This window comes from Oncorhynchus mykiss, chromosome 4 (assembly GCF_057628025.1).
Source record: "Oncorhynchus mykiss isolate SJ-2025 chromosome 4, ASM5762802v1, whole genome shotgun sequence".
Lineage (NCBI taxonomy): Eukaryota > Metazoa > Chordata > Actinopteri > Salmoniformes > Salmonidae > Oncorhynchus > Oncorhynchus mykiss.
In genome coordinates this window covers 8,472,484-8,490,418 of record NC_143025.1, presented here as the reverse complement: position 1 = coordinate 8,490,418, position 17,935 = coordinate 8,472,484, and the positions used below count along the sequence as shown (strand labels likewise).

At 43.1% G+C, this 17,935-nt stretch overlaps 1 protein-coding gene across 4 annotated transcripts; it reads left to right on the top strand.

Moving 5' to 3' along the window:
- The first annotated feature begins 2,063 nt into the window (after positions 1-2,063).
- Positions 2,064-12,175, top strand: LOC110521226 (protein mono-ADP-ribosyltransferase PARP16). 4 transcript variants are annotated; one of them, XM_036968679.2, is made up of 7 exons: positions 2,064-2,744; positions 3,401-3,600; positions 5,486-5,623; positions 5,868-6,074; positions 6,309-6,480; positions 6,673-6,817; positions 8,319-12,175. In XM_036968679.2, exons 2-7 carry the CDS (start codon positions 3,409-3,411, stop codon positions 8,452-8,454), a joined length of 990 nt encoding a protein of 329 aa, XP_036824574.2. In that variant the 5' UTR covers positions 2,064-2,744; positions 3,401-3,408; the 3' UTR covers positions 8,455-12,175. The 4 variants fall into 4 exon arrangements, with proteins under 4 accessions (XP_036824574.2, XP_090087180.1, XP_090087181.1 ...); XM_090231054.1 differs by having other exon boundaries at positions 2,258-2,744; positions 3,468-3,600; XM_090231055.1 differs by having other exon boundaries at positions 2,295-2,744; positions 5,941-6,074.
- Positions 12,176-17,935: the final 5,760 nt, after the last annotated feature.

Below are 17,935 nucleotides of genomic sequence, written 5' to 3'. Positions count from 1 at the left end.
TAGAAAATAGTAAAAAATTATGAAAAACCCTTGAATGAGTAGGTGTGTCCAAATTTATGACTGGTATTTTACTGGTATTATATATATATATACAGTTAAAGTCGGAAGTTTACATACACCTTGGCCAAATACATTTAAACTCAGTTTTTCACAATTCCATTAATCCTAGTAAAAATTCCCTGTCTTAGGTCAGTTAGGATCACCACTTTATTTTAGGAATGTGAAATGTCAGAATAATAGTAGAGATAATTATTTATTTCAGCTTTTATTTCTTTCATCACATTCCCAGTGGGTCAGAAGTTTCCATACACTCAATTAGTATTTGGTAGCATTGCCTTTAAATTGTTTCACTTGGGTCAAACATTTCGGGTAGCCTTCCACAAGCTTCCCACAATAAGTTGGATGAATTTTGGCCCATTCCTCCTGACAAAGCTGGTGTAACTGAGTCAGGTTTGTAGGCCTCCTTGCTTGCACACACTTTTTCAGTTCTGCCCACAAATATTTTATAGGATTGGGGTCAGGGCTTTGTGATGGCCACTCCAATACCTTGACTTTGTTGTCCTTAGGCCATTTTGACACAACTTTGTAAGTATGCTTGGGGTCATTGTTCAGTTGGAAGACCCACTGGCAAACAAACTTTAACTTCCTGACTGATGTCTTGAGATGTTGCTTCAATATATCCACAATTTCCCTGCCTCATAATGCCATCTATTTTATGAAGTGCACCAGTCCCTCCTGCAGCAAAGCACCCCCGCAACATGTTTTATTTCACCATTATTTAACCAGGTAGGCCAGTTGAGAACAAGTTCTCATTTACAACTGCGACCTGGCCAAGATAAAGCAAAGCAGTGTGACACAAACAACAACAACACAGAGGTAAACATGGAATAAACAAACATACAGTAAATAACACAGTAAAAAAAAAAGTGGTGATGCTGCCACCTCCATGCTTCACAGTTGGGATGTTTTTTTTGGGCTTGCCAGCCTCCCCCTTTTTCCTCCAAACATAACGATGGTCATTATGGCCAAACTGTTCTATCTTTGTTTAATCAGACCAGAGGACTTTTCTCCAAAAAGTACGGTCTTTGTCCCCATGTGCAGTTGCAAACTGTAGTCGGGCTTTTTTTATGGCGGTTTTGGAGCAGTGGCTTCTTCCTTGCTGAGCGGCCTTTCAGGTTATGTCGATATAGGACTCATTTTACTGTGGATATAGATACTTTTGTACCCGTTTCCTCCAGCATCTTCACAAGGTCATTTGCTGTTGTTTTGGGATTGATTTGCACTTTTTGCACCAAAGTACGTTCATCTCTAGGAGACAGAAAACATCTCCTGCCTGAGCTGTATAATGGCTGCATGGTCCCATGGTGCTTATACTTGCGTACTATTGTTTGTACAGATGAACGTGGTACCTTCAGGCGTTTGGAAATTGCTCCCAAGGATGACCCAGACTTGTGGAGGTCTACAACTTGTTTTCTGAGGTCTTGGCTGATTTCTTTTGATTTTCCCATGAGGTCAAACAAAGAGGCACTGAGTTTGAAGGTAGGCCTTGAAATGTATCCACAGGTACACCTCCAATTGACTCAAATGATGTCAATTAGCCTATCAGAAGCTTCTAAGGCCATTACATAATTTCCTGGAATTTTCCAAGCTGTTTAAAGGCACATTCAACTTAGTGTATGTAAACTTCTGACCCACTGGAATTGTGATACAGTGAATTATAAGTGAAATAATCTGTCTCTAAACAATTGTTGGAAAAATTACTTGTGTCATGCACAAAGTAGATGTCCTAACCGATTTGCCAAAACTATAGTTTGTTAACAAGAAATTTGTGGAGTGGTTGAAAAACTAGTTTTAATGACTCCAACCTAAGTGTGTGTAAACTTCCAACTTCAACTGTATATATAATCCCAAGAAGCAGCCCCTGCATAGAGGCACATTTCCAGTAAAATACACTGTGGGACTATTCCAACTTCCCCCAGCCCACGCCACCCAACGTCCTCCATCATCCAACCCTGTGAGCAACAGATACAACTCTGGAGACACTGCAAGACTAGTTATCTTTTAATCGTGTGTCTTCAATACGTGGCCGGATACATGGTACCAGCAGAGGGTTTCGACAAGTTACCACAGACACAAAGTCAAAATGTACTATTTTGTGAAAATGCATATAAACAAAAATGTCATTTTTGGTCTTAATTTAAGGTTAGGGTTGGGCATAAGGTTGGCAGTGTGGTTAGGTTTAAAATCACATTTTAAGAAGAACAATTATAGAAATAGGCGGGGTTTATGACTTTGTAGATGTGGCAACTAGTGATGACCCCAGCAGAGAGGAAGAGGCAAAGCGAGAGGATTTACTCAGCCCAAAATCTGTCAGCGTGAGATAAGTGTTCTTGTTTTACCTTAGTGGAGATAAGCCCTTTTTTCTATTGAGGTCTATAAGAGTTTCGAATACCGTAAGGCTTAATTGATCAAATAGAAGTTTCGCAATGTTTAGTCTGTTAAAATGTACTGATATAATTGGAGGCACGTGGAATTCTGACAACTTTGAGAAAAACGACTTGGTTTTGCCTGTTGTTCACACGCGTATCTGCCCTCTCATCGGCTAGAATTGTCCCAGCTGTTCACGCCTGCCTTCGATCACTGAGCACATTTCCATTGTTAGAGCGGTCACTCAGCTATCTTGTCAATATATTACATTATCTTCGTTACCAGTCGAACCAGCGGTTGGTAACGGGCTCACTCAGGTAGGTTTATAAAGCAATACGTTTTTAATATCTCATCTAGTTATTACAAGTTGACAAGTACATAAATACGTTTTAGTATTGTTTGTGAGCCAGATGTATTGCTCTCTGTTGGATATGCTAATTAGTTGATGCTAAGCTAACGTTAGCTACCCAGCTAGCTACCAGCTTCATCTAACGTTAGGTAACTTATCTTTCATCTTTATGACTGACCCAAGTTTTTTTTAAGATAGCCTAAGCTACGTTTGTAAAGTAGCATTGTGTCTCTTTAAACGAAGTGTATGAATTATTTAACATTGTCATAATGAACCAACAGGTTTTGTTGACAAATGGCACAACTATGTAAACATTATTAGCTAACTAGCTATAGCCTGTGGCTGGCTACACATCCAATTTGCACTCAGCCTTTGGTGGTAAAGATTAAGTTAGTTAACTAGGTTAATGCCTTTCTGCATGCTTTTCTGAATCAATTCTGATTATAAAGGTCCAGCCACATCTCTATGTAAATCTGATAGCGGTCCCTCCACATTTGAATGGTTTTACACAGTAGCAGTTCTCGCACAATCAATATTATGTTTATACGTGTCCATTATTAGCTGTCAGTGATGTCCGTGTACACTTGGGACCTGCGACGCGTCTCTTATCTCCATTGTCTACAGTGTTGGAAATGCAGCCGCCACTCCCACCAGATGAAGTCAGGGAGCTGGTGTGTTCCTGTCTTCACAGGGACCCAGTAGCTGCTGACCTGAGATGCAGCCTGTTTGTTGCTGCTGCTCAGAGCTACAAGAGGGACTCACTGCTCAGACCCTACCCCCCCAGATACATCAGAGACACTGACACCAAGGAGTTTGATGAGCTGGTGAGGAGTTAGACAGGACAGAAAACACTGATACAGTGCCTTGCGAAAGTATTCGGCCCCCTTGAACTTTGCGACCTTTTGCCACATTTCAGGCTTCAAACATAAAGATATAAAACTGTATTTTTTTGTGAAGAATCAACAACAAGTGGGACACAATCATGAAGTGGAACGACATTTATTGGATATTTCAAACTTTTTTAACAAATCAAAATCTGAAAAATTGGGCGTGCAAAATTATTCAGCCCCTTTACTTTCAGTGCAGCAAACTCTCTCCAGAAGTTCAGTGAGGATCTCTGAATGATCCAATGTTGACCTAAATGACTAATTTATTTATTTAACCAGGCAAGAACAAATTCTTATTTTCAATGACTGCCTGTTCAGGGGCAGAACGACAGATTTGTACCTTGTCATCTCGGGGGTTTGAACTCGCAACCTTCCGGTTACTAGTCCAACGCTCTAACCACTAGGCTACCCTGCCGCCCCATAATGATAATGATAATGATAATGATAATAAATACAATCCACCTGTGTGTAATCAAGTCTCCGTATAAATGCACCTGCACTGTGATAGTCTCAGAGGTCCGTCAAAAGCGCAGAGAGCATCATGAAGTTCAAGGAACACACCAGGCAGGTCCGAGATACTGTTGTGAAGAAGTTTAAAGCTGGATTTGGATACAAAAGTATTTCCCAAGCTTTAAACATCCCAAGGAGCACTGTGCAAGCGATAATATTGAAATGGAAGGAGTATCAGACCACTGCAAATCTACCAAGACCTGGCCGTCCCTCTAAACTTTCAGCTCATACAAGGAGAAGACTGATCAGAGATGCAGCCAAGAGGCCCATGATCACTCTGGATGAACTGCAGAGATCTACAGCTGAGGTGGGAGACTCTGTCCATAGGACAACAATCAGTCGTATATTGCACAAATCTGGCCTTTATGGAAAAGTGGCAAGAAGAAAGCCATTTCTTAAAGATATCCATAAAAAGTGTTGTTTAAAGTTTGCCACAAGCCACCTGGGAGACACACCAAACATGTGGAAGAAGGTGCTCTGGTCAGATGAAACCAAAATTGAACTTTTTGGCAACAATGCAAAACGTTATGTTTGGCGTAAAAGCAACACAGCTGAACACACCATCCCCACTGTCAAACATGGTGGTGGCAGCATCATGGTTTGGGCCTGCTTTTCTTCAGCAGGGACAGGGAAGATGGTTAAAATTGATGGGAAGATGGATGGAGCCAAATACAGGACCATTCTGGAAGAAAACCTGATGGAGTCTGCAAAAGACCTGAGACTGGGACGGAGATTTGTCTTCCAACAAGACAATGATCCAAAACATAAAGCAAAATCTACAATGGAATGGTTCAAAAATAAACATATCCAGGTGTTAGAATGGCCAAGTCAAAGTCCAGACCTGAATCCAATCGAGAATCTGTGGAAAGAACTGAAAACTGCTGTTCACAAATGCTCTCCATCCAACCTCACTGAGCTCGAGCTGTTTTGCAAGGAGGAATGGGAAAAAATGTCAGTCTCTCGATGTGCAAAACTGATAGAGACATACCCGAAGCGACTTACAGCTGTAATCGCAGCAAAAGGTGGCGCTACAAAGTATTAACTTAAGGGGGCTGAATAATTTTGCACGCCCAATTTTTCAGTTTTTGATTTGTTAAAAAAGTTTGAAATATTTTCTCATATCAAAAGATAATTTTTGACTTCTAATTTAAACCTTCAGATGCAGCCTTTCTGCTAGAATTCAAACACATTATTCAGCGTCACTGTGTACCACACCTGTCCAGTTGGTGATGCAATGCACTGTAATCAGTACTGTACTGTGTTGATGTAGCCGGCTCTCCTAGGTTATAGACTCCTATTGTGTTCCTCCCAGCTGTCAGATGTGAGCAGTTTGCCTGGTGTGAGGGAGCTGGTGAGATTGAGACCTGGCAAAGCTGACCATCATCTGGCCCTCACACACTGGGTTCTCTTCTCCAAGAGCTTCGCTGTGAAGACACTACAGAAAGACGAGGTAAAGGCAAAGTCAATAACATGATCACCTCACTATCAACATTCTCAGATTATTGGATGTTCCTGTCAGCTCAGCATTACCATCTTATAACCTACACCTAGCGTTCACGTCAAAGGGGTTTGGATCTCTTGGCGTAACTGCTAAGGTATTTTGCTGACAGTTGCTGGTCCCGGGTTTTAGTCCTGGCCAGGGCGGCCCTTGAATATCCTTGTTCCCTTTCTCCTCTCTGCTGCCCCTTCACCAGTATGTCAAGCTCTGTAACCTGACAGAGGCTGAGGGGATCTCTAAGCCGGTCCCGGACTTTCTGTTTGAGCTAGAGTACTGCGACCAGATGAACGTTAAGTTTGAGAAGACGCGGGCGGGACGCGACCTCTTCTATGCATTCCACGGCAGCCGACTGGAGAACTTCCATTCTATCATACACAACGGACTACACTGCCACCTCAACAAGGTCAGTGCAGAAATGTGGCAGTCCCACCAGGCCTGTCGTGATGGAGATGATCTTTGGTTCCCAGTAGCCCTACTTGAGTATGGTTGATATGTTCACAGATAATTGTTATGTTGAGTCAATAGCCAATATTATCTATAGCATCATTTGAAGTTGCAGAGTAAAATCTAATAATTTGTCAGACCATTATATTTTTTTGACTGACTGACTGTTGTGTTTGGTGATTTTCCCCCACAGACGTCATTGTTCGGAGAGGGCACCTATCTTACCAGTGACCTCAGCATGGCGGTCCTCTACAGTCCCCATGGCAATGGTTGGCGCGACAGCCTCCTGGGACCGTTGCTAAGCTGTGTCGCCATGTGTGAGGTCATTGACCACCCAGACGTGAAGTGCCAGGTAAAGAGGAAAGGTACGTTTGCACAACCTCTAGGATACTTCATAACAGATGAGTGGAGACCCAGTACAGGCAGAGGTGGATATGACTTTCCTCTGAGTCTGGTTCCTCTCAAGGTTTCTTCCTTCTAGGGAGGTTTTTCTTCTGCTTGCTCTTAGGGGTTGAAAATAAATCCTGTCAATAATTATTTCCCTAAACATGTTTCAGACTCGGAGATCATTGACCGGCAGCGATCCAGAGCCAGGAACAGTGAAGGAGGAGAGGTCCCTCAGAAGTACTTTGTGGTCACCAACAATCAGCTGCTCCGAGTCAAATACCTGCTAGTGTACTCTCAGAGAAGACACCTGTCCAGGTTAGTACCTGCTAGTGTACTCTAGGAGAAGACACCTGTCCAGGTTAGTACCTGCTAGTGTACTCTCAGAGAAGACACCTGTCCAGGTTAGTACCTGCAACTGTACTCTAGGAGAAGACACCTGTCCAGGTTAGTACCTGCTAGTGTACTCTCAGAGAAGACACCTGTCCAGGTTAGTACCTGCTAGTGTACTCTCAGAGAAGACACCTGTCCAGGTTAGTACCTGCTAGTGTACTCTAGGAGAAGACACCTGTCCAGGTTAGTACCTGCTAGTGTACTCTCAGAGAAGACACCTGTCCAGGTTAGTACCTGCTAGTGTACTCTCAGAGAAGACACCTGTCCAGGTTAGTACCTGCTAGTGTACTCTCAGAGAAGACACCTGTCCAGGTTAGTACCTGCTAGTGTACTCTCAGAGAAGACACCTGTCCAGGTTAGTACCTGCTAGTGTACTCTCAGAGAAGACACCTGTCCAGGTTAGTACCTGCTAGTGTACTCTAGGAGAAGACACCTGTCCAGGTTAGTACCTGCTAGTGTACTCTCAGAGAAGACACCTGTCCAGGTTAGTACCTGCTAGTGTATTCTAGGCGAAGACACCTGTCCAGGTTAGTACCTGCTAGTGTACTCTCAGAGAAGACACCTGTCCAGGTTAGTACCTGCTAGTGTACTCTAGGAGAAGACACATGTCCAGGTTAGTACCTGCTAGTGTACTCTAGGAGAAGACACATGTCCAGGTTAGTACCTGCTAGTGTACTCTAGGAGAAGACACCTGTCCAGGTTAGTACCTGCTAGTGTACTCTCAGAGAAGACACCTGTCCAGGTTAGTACCTGCTAGTGTACTCTCAGAGAAGACACCTGTCCAGGTTAGTACCTGCTAGTGTACTCTAGGAGAAGACACCTGTCCAGGTAAGTCACCTGTATAGATGGAGCACTATTGTTAAAGTCCAACACCTCTTTGACACACTGCTAACTGGATGCACAAATGCGGTCAAATATATTGGCACCTTGCACTTTACAATCGAGCAGAATGTTCTGTTTTTTCAAAATTGGTTCAATGTTACCTGCAATTTACCACATGTGAGATGATAAATTACACAGTAAACAAGAATCATTGCCTCCAATGAAATGTATTTGAATTTAGAATAATTTAGTCCATTTTTTTACTTTTTTACTTCTATCTCAATTTCACTTTAGATCATTATTGTTTTTTTTGTTCCTGTGCATTTGTAAATCAAACAAATACATTTTTTCAACTTCAAGTGATTTGATAAAAAATAGAGAATGCATATATATTTTACCATCTGTGTTATCTTTGCTGCCCTCTAGTGGTGTCTTGGTGTGTTGCCAGTACATTGGGAAAAGGATGAACTTTCCAGCTTGGCGTCAGCAGCCACTTCAGATTTTCATTGCCGTTCCAACTCCTATATGCGTTTACTGCTTCTGTAGTGCAGATGTAGTCTTTTGACTTGTGTGATGTGATTTTTTTTTTTTGTGATGTTTCCAGACATTCCCAGGGCAGGTCGTGGCTGGTCAGACATCACTTTGCCATTATGATGAGTCTCTATCTGCTGCTACTCATCTTCATCGGTACCTTCAACTCCACCACATTCCTCTCCTTCTGGAACCGGCTCTTCCGGTGACGTCATGGTGCTTTTCGACTTCAGCCCAAGATGGTCCAGCCTGAGGCTTCCTATGGGCTTAAACCCTGGGGTTTTACTAGGGAAATTGTTTCCTTTCCAACCCTTGGGCTTGACCCTAAGGCACGAGCGTGAAACTCATTCCACGGAGTGCCGAGTGTCTGCAGGTTTTCGCGCCTCCCTTGTACTTGATTGATGAATTAAGGTCACTGATTAGTAAATAACTCCCCTCAACTGGTTGTCTAGGTCTTAATTGAAAAGAAAAACCAGCAGACACTAGAGCCTCCATGGAATGAGTTGGAGACCACTGCACTTCAAACTTGGGAAGAGCAGTGTGTCAAGTTCAACAACCTGTGAAATTTCAACAGTTTCTTATGAGAAGGAATAGTTCATCTAGACATGGACCATTCTTCTCATTCATAGTGCCTTCCCTAACACAGAGACAGACCAGACGGACAGACCGGACGGACGGACAGCACAGGAGACAGACTGGACGGACAGCACAGGAGACAGACTGGACGGACAGCACAGGAGACAGACTGGACGGACAGCACAGGAGACATACTGGACGGACAGCACAGGAGACAGACCGGACGGACGGACAGCACAGGAGACGGACCAGGCATACGGACCGGACGGACAGATGGACAGCACAGGAGACGGACCAGACGGACGGACCGGACGGACGGACCGACAGCACAGGAGACGGACCGGACGGACAGCACAGGAGACGGACCGGACGGACAGGAGACGGACGGACGGATGGACAGCACAGGAGACGGGCGGATGGACGGACGGACGGACGGATGGACAGCACAGGAGACGGACGGACGGACGGCACAGGAGACGGACGGCACAGAAGACGGACCGGACGGACGGACGGACGGCACAGGAGACGGACCGGACGGACGGACAGCACAGGAGACGGACCGGACGGACGGACAGCACAGGAGACGGACCGGACGGACGGACAGCACAGGAGACGGACCGGACGGACGGACAGCACAGGAGACGGACCGGACGGACGGACAGCACAGGAGACGGACCGGACGGACGGACAGCACAGGAGACGGACCGGACGGACGGACAGCACAGGAGACGGACCGGACGGACGGACAGCACAGGAGACGGACCGGACGGACGGACAGCATAGGAGACGGACCGGACGGACAGCACAAGAGACGGACCGGACAGATGGACAGCACAGGAGACGTGGGCAAACAGGACAAACACCTTAACACTGTTCCCATTTCATGTGTTTTCCATCTTACATCCCTTTGTATGTACAGTATACATGGTTATCACAGCTATGGTTATAACACCCTCACATGCTGACAACATCGCCCGCGTCTCATGAGAGAGCATTGCAAAAATACGTGTACACATACATGTTATTCAATCATTGCAGCCACACTGTTCACGCGTGTCAACGAGCGTCTTGCGAAGACGGCCAGCGCTTTGTGACGCTTGACGTGCTGTGAGTCTCTCCTCTCCCATCTCCTCATTGGTTTTTAGGAGCATATACTCACATGGGTGATTGAAAGATGAACTGCGGTCCACTATCCACTCCAGTTGGTGGTGGTAATGCACCTTAAAGTTGGTTGCCAACCCCCATATTTATTTGTATTTATTTCACCTTTATTTAACCAGGTAGGCAAGTTGAGAACAAGTTCTCATTTACGACACACAACAACACAGAGTTGTTACACATGGAGTAAAACAAACATACAGTCAATAATACAGTAGAAAAATATGTATATATACAATGTGAGCAAATGAGGTGAGATAAGGGAGGTAGAGGCAAAAAAAAGGCCATGGTGGAGAAGTAAATACAATATAGCAAGTTAAACACTGGAATGGTAGATTTGTAGTGGAAGTAGAAATATAAATAATGGGGTGCAAAGGAGCAAAATTAATAAATACAGTAGGGGAAGAGGTAGTTGTTTGGGCTAAATTATAGATGTTCTATGTACAGGTGCAGTAATCTAAAGTCCGAAGAAGAAGCCTGAAGGAGGAGAGATTACTAGAAACTAACTAGGTTTCCCCTTTTATCTGTGGATTCATTATCGGAGTAGAGGACCTTGGGCATTTCAGGTAAAATAACAACCCGAGATTTATATCCCAGGACAAGCTAGATAGCAACAGCAAGCAAGCTAGCAACAGCAAGCAAGCTAGCAACAGCAAGCTAGCTAGCAACAGCAAGCTAGCAAGCAAGCTAGCAACAGCAAGCTAGCTAGCCAAATATGACAAATTAGCTAGCAACAGCAAGCTAGCTAAATTGCCATATATGTTTAATGCTTTTTGACCTGGGTGGACAAAATCAACATGCGCGCGATTGCGGACGCACGCGGAGCGGTGTGGTCAGCACATAAGACTGTTTTCACATGAAGGAAACCATGCTTTGAGTCATTTCCTGTTGTTGAAAGTAAACGTTATCATGGTCTACTATGTAAAATCGCTGAGTAGCCTTTTTAATCACTAACAAACAGGTTTTGAGGTCAATTTCAGTACATTGAAATTTCATATTCCTTCATTAATATGTCATTTAACAGACGCTTTTATCCAATGCGACTTAGTCATGCATGCATGTGGTTTACGTATGGGTTGTCCCGGGAATCAAACCCACTATTTTGGCGTAGCAAGCGCAACAGAGGACCATTGAAAAGCATTGAAGAGAATAGGAATTTCAGTGTACTTCCTAAAATAACTGGAATTAAAATGAAATTGACCCTGCTAACAAAAATACAGTGCATTCGGAAAGTATTCAGACCCCTTGACTTTTTCCACATTTATTTGTAAAAAGTATTCAGACCCCCCCCCCCCCCCAGTCTACACACACAATACCCCATAATGACAAAGCATAATGACCATAATGACAAAGCAAAAACAGGTTTTATATAAATATTTGCAAATTTATAACATTTGTATTAGACCCTTCAGACCCTTTACTCAGTACTTTGTTGAAGCATCTTTGGAAGCGTTTACAGTCTTGGTTCCAATCAATTGAATTTACCAGAGGTGGACTCCCAAGTTGTAGAAACATCTCAAGGATGGTCAATGGAAACAGGATGCAACCTGAGCTCAATTTTGAGTCTCAAAGCAAAGGTTCTGAATACTTATGTAAATAAGGTATTTCTGTTTTTTTTATTTTGAATACATTTGCAAAAATGTCTAAAACCCTGTTTTCACTTTGTCTTTATGGGGTATTGTGTAGATTGATTTTTTTTAAATTTAAATACTTTTTAGAATCCGGCTGTAACGTAACAAAATGTGGGAAAAGTGAAGGGGTCTGAATACTTTCCGAATGCACTGTATACAATTAAATTGTGCTCAGTTAAAAAAAAAAATGTTTTTATTGTTGCACAACTACTTACATTTTGCCTGCATCTGCCTTAAGCTTAGCATACATTTTGCCTGCATCTGCCTTAAGCTTAGCAAATATAAAATACTGCTTAGATTGTTGCTTTCATCAGTAATCACTGCAATATCAGTCTGCAATAGTGTACTTCTGGGTTGTGTTCATTAGGGCACACAGTAGCAAAACGTTTCGCAAACAGAAACAAATGTGTTTACTTATTGGACAAGGAGTCCTGTCAATGTAGTCCTTGTATCTGTACATCTTTGTGGTCAACGTCTTCGTTGGTCTGTTGTTTTTTTATTACCTCATGACAAGTGAAGGACTTTCCCTGGTTGTTATTAAACGATTTGAGTTGGCTTATTGTTAGCTGTTGTCCTTTTTGTCCTTTTTATAATGAAAAACCACTTGAATTTGTCAAGAGGACCCTAATTCTTGAAGAGCTGTTATATATTCTTTATACATCATTTAATCGTTTTATTGTTATAAGATATTCCCAAAACAATCATATCAAATAAAATGTGCTTTTTGTATCGCTTATAACATTTTCATTTCTTACAGTTGGATCTTAATCGTAACAAATACATTTGGGATTTTTTTTTTTCTCCCTTTTTTTGAGACAATTAAATGTTTATTTAACTTGTGGATTATAGCTGCAACAAACATCAAGATTAGCTAGTAGGCTGTTTCTCATGAAATATCTCAACAGCACTTTACAAACTATACAAGTTTAGACAGAGCTAGTGGACTGTTTCTCTTAAACCCAAAGGATTTGAGGTTGGGAGTATTCAGATATTTCTATGTAAACAAAAAGTGAAAAGAATTGTAGATACTCTTGGTGTAGATACTGTTGGTGACTGTGGCCTGTAAATTAAAACTTACTGGTTTGTTGGATGATCCACTACTTGGCCAAAAGTATGTGGACACCTGCTTGTTGAACATCTCATTCCAAAATCATGGGCATTAACTTGGAGTTGGTCCCCCCTTTGCTATAACAGCCTCCACTCGACTGGGAAGGTTTTCCACTAGATGTTGGAACATTGCTACAGGCACGTGCTTCCATTCAGCGACAAGAGCATTCGTGAGGTCGGGCACTGATGTTGGGTGATTAGGCCTGGTTCGCAGGCGGCGTTCCAATTCATCCCAAAGGGTTGAGGTCAGGGCTCTGTGCAGGCCAGTCAAGTTCTTCCACACCGATCTCAACAAATCATTTCTGTATGGGCCTCGCTTTGTGTACAGGGGTGTTATCATTCTGAAACAGGAAAGGACATTCCCCAAACTGTTGCCACAAAGTTGGAAGCACAGAATCTTCATTGTATACTGTAGCGTTGATTTCCCTTCACTGGAACTAAGGGGCCTAGCCTGAACCATGAAAAACAGCCCCATACCATTATTCCTCCACCAAACTTTACAGTTGGCATTATGCATTCGGGCAGGCAGTGTTTTCCTGGCATCAGCCAAACCCAGATTTGTCTGTCAGACTGCCAGAGGGTGAAGCGTGATTCATCACTCCAGAGAACACATTTCCACTGCTCCAGAGTGGCGACGAGCTTTACACCACTACAGCCGACGCTTGGCATTGCACACGGTGATCTTAGGCTTGTGTGCGGCTGCTTGGCCATGGAAACACATTTCATGAAGCTCCCAACGAACAGTTATTGTGCTGACGTTGCTTCCGGGGGCAGTTTGGAACTCGTAGTGACAGTTGCAAACGAGGACAGATTAATTTTACGTGCTTCAGCACTCGCCGGTCCCGTTCTGTGAGCTTGTGTGGTCTACCACTTTGTGGCTGAACCGTTGTTGCTCCTAGATGTCTCCACTTCACAATAACAGCACTTACAGTTGACCGGGGCAGCTCTAGCGTGGCAGAAATTTTACGAACTGACTTGTTAGAATGGTGGCATCCTTTGACTCTGCCACGTTGAAAGTCACTGAGTCCTTCAGTGAGGCCATTCTTCTGCCAATGTCTGTCTATGGAGATTGCATGGCTGTGTGCTCGATTTTATACACCTGTCAGCAACGGGTGTGGTTGAAATAGCCGAATACACTCATTCGAATGGGCTGTCCACATACTTTTGTATATATAGTGTACATCTATAGGTGTAGACAGAGAGTAGAATGTGGATGTTATCCTGTGGAGAGATGAGAAGAACCAGAAAAGCATTCGAAACACTTGTTTGTTGTATAACTTCTTATTGGTCTGTGTGTTCCTCCATATTGTAACTTTATCATGCTGCCTGTCCGTGGGAATGTTTTATGACAGCTGGATCCCTGAAGGTCCATTCTTATCTGTGTTTATTATCAGTGGACAACAGGACCAATACACGGGCTTGATAACAGTGGCGGCTAGCTTTGTTCACCGAGGAGTCTGCCATACACAAGCTATTATGTAAATATATCACTGCCTGTTCTGTCCCTGTCCAGATAACACAAGTGTCACGGTCTTCCTCCTCTTCATCTGAAGAGGAGAGGCGAGAAGGATCAGAGGACCAAAATGCGGCGTGGTATGTGTTCATAGTGAATATTTAATTAAAGAAAGTACTGAACACTGCAACACTTTACAAAAACAATAAACCAATAATGACCGTGAAGCTACAAATGAGACCTGTGCTGACACAAGCAACTAGCATAGACAATCACCCACAAACAAACAGTGCAACCCAGGCTACCTAAGTATGATTCTCAATCAGAGACAACTAATGACACCTGCCTCTGATTGAGAACCATATTAGGCCGAAACATACAAATCCCCAAATCATAGAAAAACAAACATAGACTGCCCACCCAACTCACGCCCTGACCATAATAAATAAATACAAAACAACGGAAATAAAGGTCAGAACGTGACAACAAGGCTGTCCCTGTCCAGATAACACAAGGCTGTCCCTGTCCAGATAACACAAGGCTGTCCCTGTCCAGATAACACAAGGCTGTCCCTGTCCAGATAACACAAGGCTGTCCCTGTCCAGATAACACAAGGCTGTCCCTGTCCAGATAACACAAGGCTGTCCCTGTCCAGATAACACAAGGCTGTCCCTGTCCAGATAACACAAGGCTGTCCCTGTCCTAGATAACACAAGGCTGTCCCTGTCCAGATAACACAAGGCTGTCCCTGTCCAGATAACACAAGGCTGTCCCTGTCCAGATAACACAAGGCTGTCCCTGTCCATGTTCTTGGATATCAGCTATTGGATAGAAGAAGAAACACTAGTTTAGTCAGTGAGGATGTATTTATGTTAATGAACGTGCTTTTGAATCGTAGTAATATGGAAATATGTTGTGCAATCTTGTATCAATGGTTTACTTACGAACTGAAAACATTTAGCAAAGGGTCGGTTTGCAAAACAATTTATAGCTTAGCATTTTATGACTTTAAACAATGATATTTCTCAACTGATATTTTAATCAGTAAATACAGTATGTTCCCTCGGACCAGATTTATTAAACATTTGCATTAGAACAAAGTTGGTTCCAGAAGAAAGTTAATAGCTGAAAACTAATCTAATCACTAATCTGTCAGTTTTTAATTTTTTATTTATCAACCTTGATGTACCTTCGTGCCCTACATTCCCTCTGGAAAATAACCTAAACATCCAAACTAGGTGTATAATATATGTATATATATTTATATTTTTTAATGCTTTCAGACTGTGTCCTATCAGATTTCACAATGTTTTTATTAATGAATACCTTTTGGAATTAAAATGGTTGCGGAGAAGCAGCTGACATCATCTTGATTTATTTGTTTTATCGCCATCCTTAAATTTGATCGTGTGTGGTCTTTTAGAAACCTGTGATTGTAACTGAGATATTAAAAATGTCTGTGGAATGACTGATAACTCGGCTGCTCAATGAACACCTACTTCTCACAAAAATGACCACCTGTACTTGTTGAATTCAGTTTTTTTTTTCTCCCTTTCTTGATGACTATTTCTTCACCAGAAGCCACTTTATATAAGCCAGACAGACATCTGAAGGACGTTCAGAGAACAAACAGCCTATTGTTGGGCCAGGCAGTATTCCTGTCTTCTACTGACTTTGTTATTGTAGGCTCATAAAGACGGTTATTCAGTAACCTCTATGCAGGTGTACAGTGCGTTCAGAAAGTGTTCACACCCCTTGATTTTTTTCCCACATTTTCTGTTACAGGCTGATTTATATATATATATATTGTCACTGACCTACACTCAATACCCCATAATGTCGAAGTGGAATTATGTTTTTACACTTTTTTTTACAATGTATTAAAAATGTAAAGTTAAAACGTCTTGATGTCAATAAGTATTCAACCCATTTGTTATGGCAAACCTAAATAAGTTCAGGAGTAAACATTTGCTTAACAAGTCACATAAGTTGCATGGACTCACTCTTTATGCAATAATAGTACTGGCTGCATCATAGTGCTGGCTGCATCATAGTGCTGGCTGCATCATAGTGCTGGTTGCATCATAGTGCTGGTTGCATCACAGTGCTGGCTGCATCATAGTGCTGGTTGCATCATGGTGCTGGTTGCATCATAGTTCTGGCTGCATCATAGTGCTGGCTGCGTCATAGTGGTGGTTGCATCATAGTGGTGGTTGCATCATAGTGCTGGCTGCATCATAGTGGTGGTTGCATCATAGTGGTGGTTGCATCACAGTGCTGGCTGCATTATAGTGCTGGCTGCATCATAGTGGTGGTTGCATCATAGTGCTGGTTGCATCATAGTGGTGGTTGCATCACAGTGCTGGCTGCATCATAGTGCTGGCTGCATCATAGTGGTGGCTGCATCATAGTGGTGGTTGCATCATAGTGCTGGTTGCATCATAGTGCTGGCTGCATCATAGTGGTGGTTGCATCATAGTGGTGGTTGCATCACAGTGCTGGTTGCATCACAGTGCTGGCTGCATCATAGTGCTGGTTGCATCATAGTGCTGGTTGCATCATAGTGGTGGCTGCATCATAGTGCTGGTTGCATCATAGTGCTGGTTGCATCATAGTGCTGGTTGCATCATAGTGCTGGCTGCATCATAGTGGTGGCTGCATCATAGTGCTGGCTGCATCATAGTGGTGGCTGCATCATAGTGGTGACTGCATCATAGTGCTGGCTGCATCATAGTGCTGGTTGCATCATGGTGCTGGCTGCAAATGTTTGTTTTTTTACAAATGTATTAAAAATGAAAAGCTGAAACGTCTTGATGTCAATAAGTATTCAACCCATTTGTTATGGCAAACCTAAATAAGTTCAGGAGTAAACATTTGCTTAACAAGTCACATAAGTTGCATGGACTCACTCTTTATGCAATAATAGTGCTGGCTGCATCATAGTGCTGGTTGCATCATAGTGCTGGCTGCATCATAGTGGTGGCTGCATCATAGTGCTGGCTGCATCATAGTGGTGGCTGCATCATAGTGGTGACTGCATCATAGTGCTGGCTGCATCATAGTGCTGGTTGCATCATGGTGCTGGCTGCAAATGTTTTTTTTTTTACAAATGTATTAAAAATGAAAAGCTGAAACGTCTTGATGTCAATAAGTATTCAACCCATTTGTTATGGCAAACCTAAATAAGTTCAGGAGTAAACATTTACTTAACAAGTCACATAAGTTGCATGGACTCACTCTTTATGCAATAATAGTGCTGGCTGCATCATAGTGCTGGCTGCATCATAGTGCTGGCTGCATCATAGTGCTGGCTGCATCATAGTGCTGGTTGCATCACAGTGCTGGCTGCATCATAGTGCTGGTTGCATCATGGTGCTGGTTGCATCATAGTGCTGGCTGCATCATAGTGCTGGCTGCGTCATAGTGGTGGTTGCATCATAGTGGTGGTTGCATCATAGTGCTGGCTGCATCATAGTGGTGGTTGCATCATAGTGGTGGTTGCATCACAGTGCTGGCTGCATTATAGTGCTGGCTGCATCATAGTGGTGGTTGCATCATAGTGCTGGTTGCATCATAGTGGTGGTTGCATCACAGTGCTGGCTGCATCATAGTGCTGGCTGCATCATAGTGGTGGCTGCATCATAGTGGTGGTTGCATCATAGTGCTGGTTGCATCATAGTGCTGGCTGCATCATAGTGGTGGTTGCATCATAGTGGTGGTTGCATCATAGTGGTGGTTGCATCACAGTGCTGGTTGCATCACAGT

Coding starts and splice junctions, on each gene's coding strand:
- LOC110521226 (XM_036968679.2), top strand. CDS start 3,409: ATGCAGCCGCCACTCCCACCAGATGAAGTCAGGGAGCTGGTGTGTTCC. Junction 3,601..5,485: donor CCAAGGAGTTTGATGAGCTG/GTGAGGAGTTAG, acceptor TGTTCCTCCCAG/CTGTCAGATGTGAGCAGTTT. Junction 6,818..8,318: donor CAGAGAAGACACCTGTCCAG/GTTAGTACCTGC, acceptor TGATGTTTCCAG/ACATTCCCAGGGCAGGTCGT.